The sequence below is a fragment of the Pituophis catenifer genome, unplaced genomic scaffold, assembly GCF_029215685.1.
Source record: "Pituophis catenifer annectens isolate HBS135680 unplaced genomic scaffold, rPitCat1.0.hap2 SCAF_1, whole genome shotgun sequence".
Classification (NCBI taxonomy): domain Eukaryota; kingdom Metazoa; phylum Chordata; class Lepidosauria; order Squamata; family Colubridae; genus Pituophis; species Pituophis catenifer.
Window position 1 is genome coordinate 43,898,019 of NW_027256881.1, and position 13,725 is coordinate 43,911,743.

The 13,725-nt window shown below is 35.0% G+C and overlaps 1 protein-coding gene across 1 annotated transcript; it reads left to right on the plus strand.

The window, feature by feature from the left end:
* The first annotated feature begins 207 nt into the window (after positions 1-207).
* On the plus strand, positions 208-8,800 carry COX7A2L (cytochrome c oxidase subunit 7A2 like). Its single transcript, XM_070948522.1, has 3 exons — positions 208-379; positions 7,220-7,354; positions 8,056-8,800. Exons 1-3 carry the CDS (start codon positions 308-310, stop codon positions 8,197-8,199), a joined length of 351 nt encoding a protein of 116 aa, XP_070804623.1. The 5' UTR covers positions 208-307; the 3' UTR covers positions 8,200-8,800.
* Positions 8,801-13,725: the final 4,925 nt, after the last annotated feature.

The window sequence follows — 13,725 nt, forward strand, 5'->3', positions numbered from 1 at the left end:
TGAAAATGTCGTTTTTCTCTGGCCCCGCTAACATCAACATGATCCATATCCTGACTATGCGATTCCTTTCATACCCTTTGCTACTGTCTTTAGTTTCATTTCGCTTTCTTTTCTTTTTTCTTCTTCTCCGAGGTAAGACATTTCAGGCACTGCTTCGGCCCTCCTTTTAGTACAGAGGTCCAAGAAGGAGCCAGTCGCAAGAAAGGTCTTTTTGACGTAGGCGTCGCAACCGGGTTCCTTCTCGCTTGCAAAGCTGGAGAAGGGGGACCGCGCATGTAGTTTAAGGGAGTCATTCCGAGGTCCCGTCATGTATTATAAATTCGGCGGCTTCACGCAGAGGCTGGTTGGGGCCGGCGCTCCCGCTGCCTATTCCGCTCAGGTAACGAGAATCCTGTTGCCGAGCGACCGGCGAGTTGACCTTCACGGTTTTATTCCGTTGCAAACGGAAGGATTTCCCTACATGTGCCTACGAGGCTCATTTCTCTTTAGGCGCCGGAGAACGCGAAAAGCGGCGCGGGGGGTGGGAGGGCAATGCCTTACGAAAGGATGCCGAAGGGGTCTGCAGGGGCACGTGGGTGACAGCGGAGTGGTGGCGGTTGCTGCTGCTGAACCCTTCCCTGCTGATTGGCTAAAAGGAGAAACGGAATTGCACTTTCTCCGGGTGTTCCTGTAGTACGAGGAGCAACCAACGGTCACGGGCACGTGGCCTTGACCTTGTGCTGTTGGAAAGAGACGCCTTTCCAACAGCACATATTCAGGCATTATGATTCCGTGTGTACAAGTGACCTAGAGTCCATGTATATAGTTATTTAATTCAGGTGTTTTTTTTTAAAAAAAATTCCAAAATGGACAACCCTTTTACTGGGTGAAAAAAAAAAGACATTTTTCTGATTATCCTATTTTTAAACTTTTCTGCCAGGTTTTTGCAAGGCTCTAATATGCAGATAGTGTGTGTTGAACTTAATAGTTACTGATCTTTAATATTGTATGAATTTAAGGGAGGAATAGATAATCTAAAAGGCACTGATTTTTTTCCAGAGCTCCAATTTTTCCAAACCCAGAAAGGATTTCCTAATGTACAAGAAAGAAAAAAGGATACCTTTTGTTTCTTTAGTTTTGATTAAAAAGAATTCCAGGTCAAGGGGGAAAATGACCCACATGAAAATGAAAATACATAGAAGAAAAGAGGCAAATTAAATTCAATCAATTAATGTGTTAAAAGGTGGGAGGAACATTTGTATATACAATTAAGGTCTGTAGTATAGTACCTGAACCTACTCTTTTAAAGGAAAAACCTACATACATAGAAGTTGTTTAATAAATTAGTTTGGGAAATTGATTTATTTACAGTTCAACCCTGCTAATCACATGCAAATATGATGAACTTCCAAGGACAAAGTCTTTAAGACTCTTGACCTTTATAGTAAAGGTTATAAGAAGTGATACAAGCATGTTGTTACGATATAGTAATTATTTCTGCTTTGGGCCAGGGTTGCTGAAATAAATTTTATTTAGTTTTTCTGGTTAACTGATTACTACTTTAAATAGAGTTTATGTCTAGATTCCATGACAATTTATGTATTAGGACATTCTTATATTTAATTTTTTATTCAATACTACAGCCTAAAAAAGGGTTTCATACAAACAAATTACGAGCTGGCAAAAAGTACGATAAATCTTTTGCCTGCCATTTAACTTGGCTTTCATGGTGACTGCAGGGAGGGGCAGGCGTTTCCACTAATTTGCTTGACAGAAAGCAATTTTTTTTAAAAAAAAATTTGATTTATATGCCGCCCTTCTCCGGAGACTCAGGGCGGCTTACAATGCGTTAAGCAATAGCCTTCATACTTTTGTATATTTTATACAAAGTCAGCTTATTGCCTCCACAACTGGGTCCTCAATTTACCTACCTTAGAAAGGATGGAAGGCTGAGTCAACCTTGAGCCTGGCGAGATTCGAACCTGCAGTAATTGCAGGCAGCTGGTCTTAATAACAGGGTGCTTTAGACCACTGTACTACCAACGCTCTTTTAAAAAATAATTTATTAAAATATTAGAATTTTGCATTTACATGTTGACTTTAAAAGAACTAAGACTGCTTAAGAAAAACATCTATATTCTGAATAAATTCTGGTCTTATGAACTACATAAATTCTGGTTTTGGAAAGACAGTATTAGAGACACCTTTAGATGCAATAAATTCAAAATTCTACAGTACTCAAAAGAGCAAGATGGATTAGTGGCTCTGATTAGCGGTTATATTGTATACCTAGCTGGTTGGTTAACATGGTTTTCAGAATGGATTTTATCTTACAGATTGGTTGAATTTATAGAAGGAGCAAGACTTCCAGACAATTAGGATTAATTTTTGTTGGTTAGCAGAAGTAATCTATAAGAGATCAGGCAATAATAAGTTATGTATTGAATAGCTAGGATAAATACAGCTACTTTACATTTGAATGCTTGACAACTGACTCACACTTATAATGGTTACAGTGTCCCAGAGTCATGTAATTCCCTTTGCAACCTTCTGACAAGCAAAGTCAATGGGAAAACCAGATTTACTTAACCCTATTACTAATGTAAGAACTGCAGTGATTCACCTAACAAATGTGGCAAGAAAAGTCATAAAATGGGGCAAAACTCACTTAATAAATTTCTCACTTAACAACATAAATGTTGGGCTCAATTGGTGTCATAGGTAGAAGACTACCTGTACAGAAAATAATCAGTCCAGATTTCTTCCCTCTTGTATTTGTTTAGTGGAGAGTTAAACAAATTTGTTCAGATTGCAAGATTTAATAAGAAGACCAGAATAGAATCTTTTAACACACACTTAACGATGGTCCACTTTATTTGATTAGTCTCAATATCTTCTAATTTGTAGTATAATGCTAAAAACATTTGAAATATTTATTGGGCCTTAATTATAAACTACTAGTGAAGTATGACTCACCATTGGAACAGGTCAGAGATTGTATGATTAAATTGATGTAGGATTTGAATACAATAGTAGAAATGGCAACCATCAAAATTTCAGTGGAAAAACATTAAATTTACTGCAAATATATTTATAAAGAATCAGTATGTTTTATTGATGTACTTTGATGTTACTTTGATTGCAAAAATTAACAATTTTCAAAAAATTGCTGGAAATGTAATGAGCAGATTGGATCATTTTTTTTGCTAATTGCTGGCTATATGATTCTTACTAGAATGAAATAAATCTAAAAATCAAATTCTCATTTCAGTCTATGATATACTTATAAATACCAAAAATTATTTTTCCTCAAATTATTTTCAATTAGCTTCACATGTGATAACTTCTGCAAGATACTACCCTGTTTCCCCTAAAATAAGACACCCCCTGATAATAAGCCCAATCGGGCTTTTGAGCGCATGCACTAAAATAAGCCATCCCCTGAAAATAAGCCCTTCCCCAAAATATTTAATCTCATGCGCAGCCAGGCCCTGCCGTTTCCTCTGGTTTCCTCCATACACCCCAAAATAATAAGACCTCCCCAAAAATAAGGCCAAGTGCTTATTTCGGGGTTCAAAACAATTTTAAGACAGGGTCTTATTTTTGGGAAAACACAGTATATACTGCTTACTGGAAAGGTTGTCTCATCCCTTCAGTGGAAGAATAATCACGTTTTGGGAGTATACTTTGATATTTAGAATAATTTTGTACCTTAGATATGATACAGATTCTTAGCTCTAATACATGAAATGGTTCCACACCTAAAGTGTAGATTTATCCATATAATTTATATTTAGGAATTATGAGACATTCTTAGTAATGTGGATTGAATTTATTATAGCTAATTCAGATAATTCCATTTAGTGAATTGTATTGACTCTGATTCCTTATATTGACTTTTAGCTCAAGTTTAATAGTGACTTTTAGTTTTTTAACATAACATATACAGGTAGTCCTCATTTGTAAGTACAGTTGAGACCAGCAGCTTGGTTGTCAAGCGAAGTGATCAGTAAACAAAACTATGATTGTGTTTATTATCTTAATTCAACTTTGTTTACAGACTAGTAATGGTCATAAATGCAAGGATTGGTCATAAAGTTACTTTTCATCATCATTGTAACCAGGGTGGATTTGATTTAAATTGTGATTTCAATCACTAGTAAAAAGGCTTGATTTAAATCAACTCGATTTAAATCATAATTTTCAAAGAGCAATTGTCATCTCTGTCCCACAGCAGCTCCTCCTCTGACCCACTGTTGACTTACCCACAGTCCCAATATTTCAGAATATACAGCCTCATGCTACATAACTAAGCTCCATTTCATGCTGAATAAACTAAATTATTAATGTATCTTAAATAGAAAACTATATTTGGATAGATTTTTACTCCAAAAGCATTTTATTAAAATAAATTTGATAAAAATAAAAAAAATCCAATTTAAATTTAAAAAATCTGATTTAAATTTTTAAAAATCCAATTTTTTATTTTTTAAAAAAAAATCATCGATTTTTGTCCACCCTGATTGTAACTGTAAATGGTTCCTAAATTAGGATTATCTGTGTATAATATATTTAACTATTTTTGTGTGTGCATGCCTTCAAGTTAGTCTTGATTCCTAGTGACTATCTTGGCAAATTCCTGCAGCTTTCTTAGCAACATTTTTGGAACTGTCTTCTTCCTAAGGCTCAGAGAGTGATTGGCACAAAGTCACCCAGTTAGTTTAATGTTTAAGGTGAGGCTAGAATTCATAGTATTTCAGGTTCTAGCCTGATGTTTTTATCCCATGCACCAAACTGGTTTTCATGTAAATTTTTGCAATTAATTAATGATATATTAGAAAGCTATAACTTCCATTACATTTTTAAAGTCCTAGTTTATTCATCTGCATTACATTCTTTTACTTTTTTTTCATGTTGTTTGTACTTGTATGTTTGTCACCCAGGTTTTTCTCTTAACCATGGTCTGTGACAGACATGGGATTCTCACAAAAGATCAGTACACATTATACTTCTAATGTTAAAAAGTAAAAATGGAAAAAAGAAATAATTTCCATAGTGCATCTCTATAATGCATCCTTTTAGCCTTTTAGTAGTATAAAAACAAATAAATGGTTTTAGCCCTTCATTTGAAAGATATGTGAATCTTGCAAGAGATAAAATATAACTATTTTTAAAATAATTGGCTGATGGCTACGTATGCATATTGCCTTGTTTTATATTCTAAATATAATTTTAAAATCTGATTCACACAAACCCATATCAAATGGTAATAGGTACATACACATCTGAATTTTATTTTATGTAAGCAAATTAACAAATCAGGTTGTCTTCCATCGAAGTGTAGTTTCCTATTCCCTATAAACTGGACAACTTCAGGATAAGACAGGACATTGAAATATAGTCTAAAGCTGGCTTTATAACCTGGCTTGTTCTGAATATGCTTTGCATGGCATGGGCATGTTTATTTCATAGTTCATGTTTCTTTATTTCCACCATGAAGAGAACAGTAAAGAGAACACATGCTCCTCTCCTACTATTGTGCATGTTTTTCAATTACTTTGTTACTTGATAGTTTAAAATTAATGATTGAACTGAAAAATATAGCGTACAAATTCTGTGCAGCAAAGTAAAATACTCAAAAAGGTAATGTCAATAAACTCTGTAAATAGCTACTGCTTTCAAGCTAACTACACAGTCCGATAAATATGTTGAGCATCTAATCTTTATAATGGAGCTGTAAGATTCTAAGCAGTAATCTGTTCTTCCCATTTTGAATAATCATAAAAATAAAATTAATAAAGATTAATATTTTAAAATGTTCCTTCCTTTAGCAGCTTATTCTTTAAAAATGGGATTAACTGTGTCTCCGTTCACAGCAACTATGTAATCATGAGAAAGAGACCAAGCTTCCATACAACAGTTTGTAAATATTAAGGAAATATCAGGGTCCTAATATAAATCAAGGTTCAGAACTTGTCCTCAAAAAACAACACTTTGAACCGAGTAAATTTACAGGCACAGATCTCGTGTTAATTTTTATCTAGCTGGGATCCTACTGCATGTCCTGATAAATATAATTACACTAAATGCACCATTTGTTTTTAAAAAGTATTTTTGATTGGCAGACAGTTTGATGAATGAGGTAACAAAAAGCAATTAGTAGGCATTAATTTCAAGTATACACTTATTAACCTTGTTAAAATGCAAATTTAATTCTCAGCACATTGTGTTCACACTTGCTGTCTGGAATAATAAACTAGATCTGTATAAAGGTGATTGTAGTTGTGCTCCATAATGTGTTTACTTCAGTGTAGCCTTATTAAATTCAGTTGTGAATTACAAATTGCCATGCGGGGTGGGGGAATAAAACTTTTCAGAATAATTTATATTCTGAGTCTTCACTGGCAGTATTTGAATGCATAAAGATATATTGCATTCTGGAGGGAATGTGTTCAATCCATAATTAGTGTTTGTTCAGGAATGCTCATAAATGTGATCAAAATTCCTCAGTAATGAAGGTAAATGGATTGCTGGTTTAGAATGAAACTTGCTATCTTTATTTTCTCCCATCTGAAGTCAACTTCCATGCTTATTTTAAGACTGCTACCGTTCAAAGATATCCTGAGATAACTGAGCAAAATGGGTTTATTACCGCATTGAACACTCTGGAAAGGACAGGAAGGGGCAAGTGTACACCCACAATTAAGCATTCTTCAGCTTTTCAGTTTATCCTACTAAGCAATAGTACCCTGTCTTGTTATTTCTTTCCCACTATTCAAATTTATTCTCATGCCAGGAATCTTGACAGTACTGTATGGACTGAAGTAATGAACGGATGGATTTTTTGTGTCACAACTGACACAAAACACTGTAATAGTCAGGGATATTTGTATGATGGTCAGATGAGTCAAGGTGATGGCTACAGTCATGCATGCAGAAGGGCAGGGCTTCATTCACATTATTGTGGCTACCATTTTGACTTTAATTGGGGGGAAAAAAATCCCTTCTCCATGTTAACAAAATCTGTGGGCTGCCTAACTAATTGTGCTCTAAATATGTATTTTGTCGATATTTCTGGAATAGTCCAACTTTTGTTCATCAGGCTCCAAGCAGCTGACAAAATATAGGAAAATCCACAATCTAGAAATTTTTCATTCCAGGTCAAATCAGATGTGCTTTTGTTTCATACTCTTTTGTTGATTGCTAATTGTTGTTTTCAATTGCATACATTTTTATTTAGGGATTCAAGCCAGTAGTATCTGTGGAGTCTCCAGCTGTGATATTTGATACCCCAATTAAAGTTGCCCCAGACAAACAAAACAAGGTTGGGAGTTTGGTTAAGAACAAAGTACCAGAACTGCAGAAATTATTTCAGGTGAGAATTTTTTTAAAAAAATAATCTGTAAATACTCTTAATGTGTACTTGATATGTTTCAGCTCTGCCTGTCATATTTAGAAGTTAGCATCTCTGTTTTTGCACTATAGTCAAATCTGTACGTTTAATGAAAAACACAGAACATGCACAGTTACACTTAGAAAGTATGGATTCTATTTCTATAGTGGCAGCATTCCTAACATATTTTTATGTAAATAATGCTTTTTTTTTTTTTTGCTTCTTTGGTCTTGCTTGTCATGTTTTAGTTTTGAATAATAAAGATCCAGGTTAACATCTTTGCCACTTTGTTCTTTGTGGGATTGTATCTGGCAATCATTTTAATTTTTGTAAGAAAGTGTATGATGCCTATTTGGGGCTTGAAGTCATTTTTGAAAATAGTGCTTAAACTTACATTTAGCATAGCAACATTTTGTTAATATAAAAAGGCATGGGACAAGGAGCTAGGTAGTTATCAAAAAATGGTCATAGATACTCATACTAACTAATCCAGGAAATTATATTACATATTTTTAAATGACACAGATTTCTCAAGATTCTGAAATTTATGTAAAATGTACAACATTCTTCATAGTATTTGAAGATGAGCTAATTGGCAGGTTCCAATTTAATTTTTCCCCAGGTTTTGCATAAATATTAATTTTCCCACTGTATTAACTCGTATGTATATCTTTTGTGGATAGAGGCCGGATGATATTCCAATACATCTGAAACGAAGTGTTCCTGATCGACTTCTTTACCGGACCACTATGGCATTAACAATAGGAGGGGCCATCTACTGTCTGATAGCTCTCTATATGGCCACCACTCCCAAAAGAGAGAAGTGAATAATGTATGTCCAGAAAGTCATCTAACTTTGCTCTGAAAAGGAAGAGTTGCACTTAACCTTCTGCTATTATACTGAAGTCATATGATAATATATTGCATATTCTTGGGTTTCATGATGAGTTAAAGACAAACATAGAGTAATGTGAGGAATTTAGAGTAAAATCACTACCATGGTGGAGAAAGTTATCATCTTATGTAGTTTTGAAGATTCCTCTACCCAACTGTCAATAAAATAAAACTCAAGTAGAATGGTTAGCTTGAAGAACTTCCTAATAATAATAAGTTGATAGTTGATGCAGTGAGAGAGAGAGATAAGAATCTGACACTGAAGATGTTACCATCTGATGAAATTTTGGATGTAATTTTTGTGGAGTCATATTTGATAAAGAATTATTTTATTCTAACCTACTACAACTTTCTGTTCAGAATAATTGTACACGTCATTAATTCTGCTTCTCTCTTGCACATTTCTTAGAAAGAGTGTTGCATTTAAGGTTCTGTGTAGCACATTAATTCCACAATGGTTGCCTATCACTTTGGAAATATTTTTATTTCACCATTGGAATAAGTATAGAAAAATAAATAATTTATTCCTGCAAATTTGTCAAGTCTTTTCTTAAATGATAAAATGGAATGATTTCTAAAATGTTGGTTTGCTTTCCATTTTTGTCACTAGATTGCTGATTGTTTGATTTTCTGATACTGTATTAAAATTGCACAATTCCACTGTTATACAAAAGTAGATACAACTGAATTATTATCCACATAAAATGGTTTAATGTTTCCCCAAAATTAAAATGGAAAGCATCACTGTATTTAAGTTCTGTTTGCTTTGTTAAACCGGCTTGAATGAGCTAAGTAATAGCATTGGTATCAGTGGTGGGTTTCTACTGGTTCGTCCTGGTTCAGGCAAACCGGTAATGGCGGCAGCGCGAGGCTCTGCCCACCCGCCCGGACGTCATCACGGACGCTCTGCGCACACTCACAGTTCCAAACCGGTAGCGAAGGTAAGTGGAACCCACTACTGATTGGTATAATTTAATAAAATACAGTTGAAATATTTTTGCAGTGACATAATAAAAACATGGCAATAACTAGCAAAACATATAAAATTAATATGAACTACATAGTAATTTTGGGCAGGGATGTGACAAAAGGCCTGTATGTGCATACACATTTAAGCAGGATTGGATATAATTAATACTTGAATTCTAAGAACTTTTTGAGAAATAACATTACCAAGATTGATATCCCACATCTACCTGTGCATTTAATTTTGCTTCTTTTGTTTGTCTCAAATTTTCTGTTATTTGCACTTATCAATCAGAATAATTTTGAATAGTCTTTATAAGCTAATAGCAGTTTCTCCCAAATTTCTGATAACTGAAAATTGGATAAGCTTCACTCTTCATCCATATTTTTTAATGAAATAATTGTAGCATACGGGACCCAGGACTGATCCTTATGGTACTCAATTCAATAGTTCTCTAATTAAGATGTAGAACCATTGATGAGCACTCTTGAGTATACTTCTGAATGAACTATAATATATTCAGTTGTCATGCACCTATACCTAATTTGCTAATCAGCATATCATGGAGTACTAAATCAGCTTTGCTGAAAATAAAATAATGTATTACATCATCATTTTCAAATCTTTTAAGGAAAATGGGTTTTTGTATTCAAGTCATTTTATGCAGTTTATGCAAGATTTTTCAAAAGTGGATTTCCATTGCTGCCTTCCCAGGACTGGATAGAAGTGACTGGCCCAAAGTCATCCAGTTGGCACCTTCCAAGATTTCTCAAAAGATAATAAATGTGATTGAATAGCTCATTCACACCTGTGATGCAGTTCATCTATTCCTAGAGATTTAAATTAAGTAAGAAATAAAAAGGTATAACCTGACCATGTTTCTGGCCTCTTGAGTTTCAATCCTAGTCCTTCATCCTGTTTTTACCAGTTTCCCTGGAAGCAACTTTGTTGGAGAAAATGGAATCCAAATAAGAGTTCAGCTCTGTTTTGCCTTCGTCATCTGTTTCTCAACTTGACTGAGCAACTGATATGTTAATTTTCTTCTTCAGTATATGTCAAAAATGTGCAGAAGTAACAGAATTGTAGAAGTGGTGTTAGTTGTAACATCACTTGGACAATTCTGTGTTACTTGTGCATATTTTTCTTTGGTGACATGTACTGAAGGTGACTCAGAATGAACAGACAGGTAAAGATGCCAAGAACAAAAATAATTCTTGAAATGTGTTCAAAATTCTACAGTTCAATGAGCATTGTAAAATATATTTAAAAATTCCAATAATGTACTGAAAGTAAGCAAAAGTTCTAGAAAAATAGCAGGGTTACTATTCCCCCCCCCCCCCACATCCAGAGAGGTAGGTTTCTACCAAGATGTTTAAAACAATTACTGTATTATCAAAAGTGCAAATGAAATTAGCTTTTAAACATTATGCACATAAACCTGGAACTATTGGCTTATTGATCACCTTTCCCAAATGGATTATTTGAAATTGGCCTACAATTGATGGATCTGATTTTGTCCTCAAAGAAAAATGCAGATTTTTCATAATGAGCCACCAACTATTTCAGCTCCTGGTGACTATCCCACATAATATGGAAAAACAAAGCTGTTCTGTTCTGTTCTGTATGGATACAATGTATAAAATTCTCTAATCAAATTCAGATATAATCTAGATCCATCTAGTACTTTAGTCAGAAATATATATAGCCTGTAGTAATCTCTCCTTAACAATAATGTTCCTTAGGATTCCTCCATGTCCAGTTGCACTTGGTTTCTTTCCTTCCTTCCTTCCTTCCTTCCTTCCTTCCTTCCTTCCTACCTACCTACCTACCTACCTACCTACCTACCTACCATGAATCTGACTTTTCAATTATAAATGTTGCAGTACATGTTAATGGTGAAGTATGAAAAAATAATGTGGTTATTCTTCACAGAACAGTGAAGCTGATAGTGATTTTGACATTTCCCCAAATGATATGTGGACCAAGCTGCTTTTAAGGCAGCTGTGCTGTCACAAGGGCTTAATGAATTGACCTGGCTGTAGACAGAGGTGTAGATAACAATCGACTGGTCAAGCCTGGAGTGTAGGTGTTTTGTTGCTAGAGTCCTGAATGGGAGCACCCGCCCACCTCAGCTACTGTGGGTGATGTTGCTGACTTAAAAAATGGAGAGAGGGGAAGAGAGTGAGTGAGAGAGAAATCTGTTCCAAATGGAGTGAATGAAGTGGTGGAAAATACAGTGAGAGTGAGAATTAAGTAGATGGAACGGTTGTTGGTTCCAGATCAGGAAGGGAGAAGAAAGGTCCATGGGCCGCTTTCCTGGAAGAAGGGAAGTGAAGACCTAGAGGTATGAGAGTTCCAGTGAAGATCCAAGTTGGGCGGGAGGGACTTGTATCTAAGAAGAAATGAAACATTGTCTGTGGGTAGCTAAGCCTTAACCTCTGGGTAAGAACTAAGCAAGAAGACCCTGAGAAAGTGTGGATTCTGTGGAGGAGTAGGTAAATTTGTCTGAGTAAGTACAGGAAAAGATGAAGCCTTGCTGAGTACAGTAAAGTTCAAGCCCATTCCTTTATTTGTACTCTTTGTTAAGCCCAGGAATGCAGGAGGAAGTTGGGAGTGAAAGGGAGAGGAAAGTAAAGGATTTAGGAGGAAACTTGACACCAGGTAAACACAGGGATTCTTAAATTGGGACTAGAACTCACAATTGCCTGGTGTCCTAACCACTAAACCATTGTATGTGTATATGTGCTACATTTGGGAAACCTATCTTGAATGACTCCTGAGAACATCATACAGGTTAGAATTCTAAATAAGTGAGGATGTGGTTACCACAACTTGACCTTATCATCTTTCTAAATTACATTCTTAATTCACTTAGCCAGATACAATTGTCACCAGGTGAATGAAAAGCCATATGAAATAATATAAAGGAACCCAAGCAAGGAGCCATATTTGAATTGACGGACAGAAACATTTTCTTGGATGTTATATCCTTCCTAATTTCTTTAGTAAGGAAATTGGTGATGGTATCAGTAATATGCATGAACTTTAAATTTAGATTAAAAGGATCCTATTTTGCTGGCAAAATGTAATTCATGTTTCCTTACATACTGTTCTGCACAGTTCCTTAAGCACAAGTCTTCTGGGATTCTCTAAATTTAACTCCCATCTCTTCTCTAGTCACCAGGCAGAGCATCTTCCCAATTAGCAACAATTCCCTTAAAAAAAACTTGCTGCAAGCCTCATTATTCTAAATTTATCTCCAACTAGAACAAGCATTTACCCCACTTATAATTAGGTAAAGTACGAGAAAATCCAAGCTACTCCTTTTGACCAAATTCTTTCTCATTAAGTGGCTTTTGTAATGTGAGCATCCCAGTTTTGTTGCCAATCTCAATGACCTTGAAGCAAATCTACCAAACTTTTTTTCCCTTATCAGTGCTATTCTTTCAACTGTTATGGTGGGCAGCGATGGGCCCCCTGTTGATTTGCCTGTCATTCTTGCAGCCTTTGCTAATTTCTTGATATAGGGCATTGGAAAGGTTCGTCTTCACCTTGGTATTTTAATACAATTAAGGAGGATTATATGGATTTCATGATCTATTTTTAACCTGATGCTGAGGACTGAGAACTACATATTGAAAAAGAGAAACAGTGAAATCATAGATCTGCCTCTATGTTGATAGAAAATCAGGAGCTGCTTGTGTCCTTTTTGAGACCCTTTCAGGATTCTGCTTTCCTAGTGGTTAAACTGGGCAAAACTGGTTGGATATCTTTTTACATTAATAAATCAGATCTAGTGTACCTAATGACCTGTATTACATTACAGAGCAGATAGGTCTTAATAGTTGGCTTTTTGGATGAAGAAGAAATGACCAGACTTGGAACAAAGTCAATAAGTTCCCTATTTGAGAACTATCAATTTTAGAGATAAACAACTGTGACGAACACTGGGAAATGGGTCAGAAGGTGAGGATTTTGACACTCAGAAAGCTGGATCAGGATGTTGGCTGCTTTCTTGATGTGAAACCAGCAGTCTCTGGAATGTTCACTGTATGAAATATTAATCTCTTCCTTTTGTATTGATTCTCAATCTATTTGTGAATTAGTCCAAACATTACAAAACAGTAACCAGCCTCCAAGACACCTCTGAAAAATTCTCATTTTTGGATAACGAGTATGCAAAGTGGTGTCAGTTAAATGATCTGTGCTCAGATCTACATGAAGAAACTTTAGCCAATATGAAGTGTACAGTGACCATATTTTTTTGGAAAAAATAATGGAAAAAAACTGAAAAAATGGGTAAATGTTAATTCTTCATGTTTATAACTTTGCTTTATTCAAGAGTAAAAAAAAAACCTTTACAGAAATGCATATTCTAATAAAAATATTTAAAATCAAACAGTAAATGCAAACTTATTTAAAAAGACAATTCAGCATCCATATTTTTCACACGAATGTATAAAAGTCTGCTTAAATGCCATCATTTGTATGG

What these genes read in the sequence shown, in the direction of transcription:
- COX7A2L (XM_070948522.1), top strand. Translation starts at nt 308, where the DNA reads ATGTATTATAAATTCGGCGGCTTCACGCAGAGGCTGGTTGGGGCCGGC. An exon ending in CCGCTGCCTATTCCGCTCAG is followed by an intron (nt 380 to 7,219) that starts GTAACGAGAATC and finishes ATTTTTATTTAG; the next exon opens with GGATTCAAGCCAGTAGTATC. An exon ending in AACTGCAGAAATTATTTCAG is followed by an intron (nt 7,355 to 8,055) that starts GTGAGAATTTTT and finishes TTTTGTGGATAG; the next exon opens with AGGCCGGATGATATTCCAAT.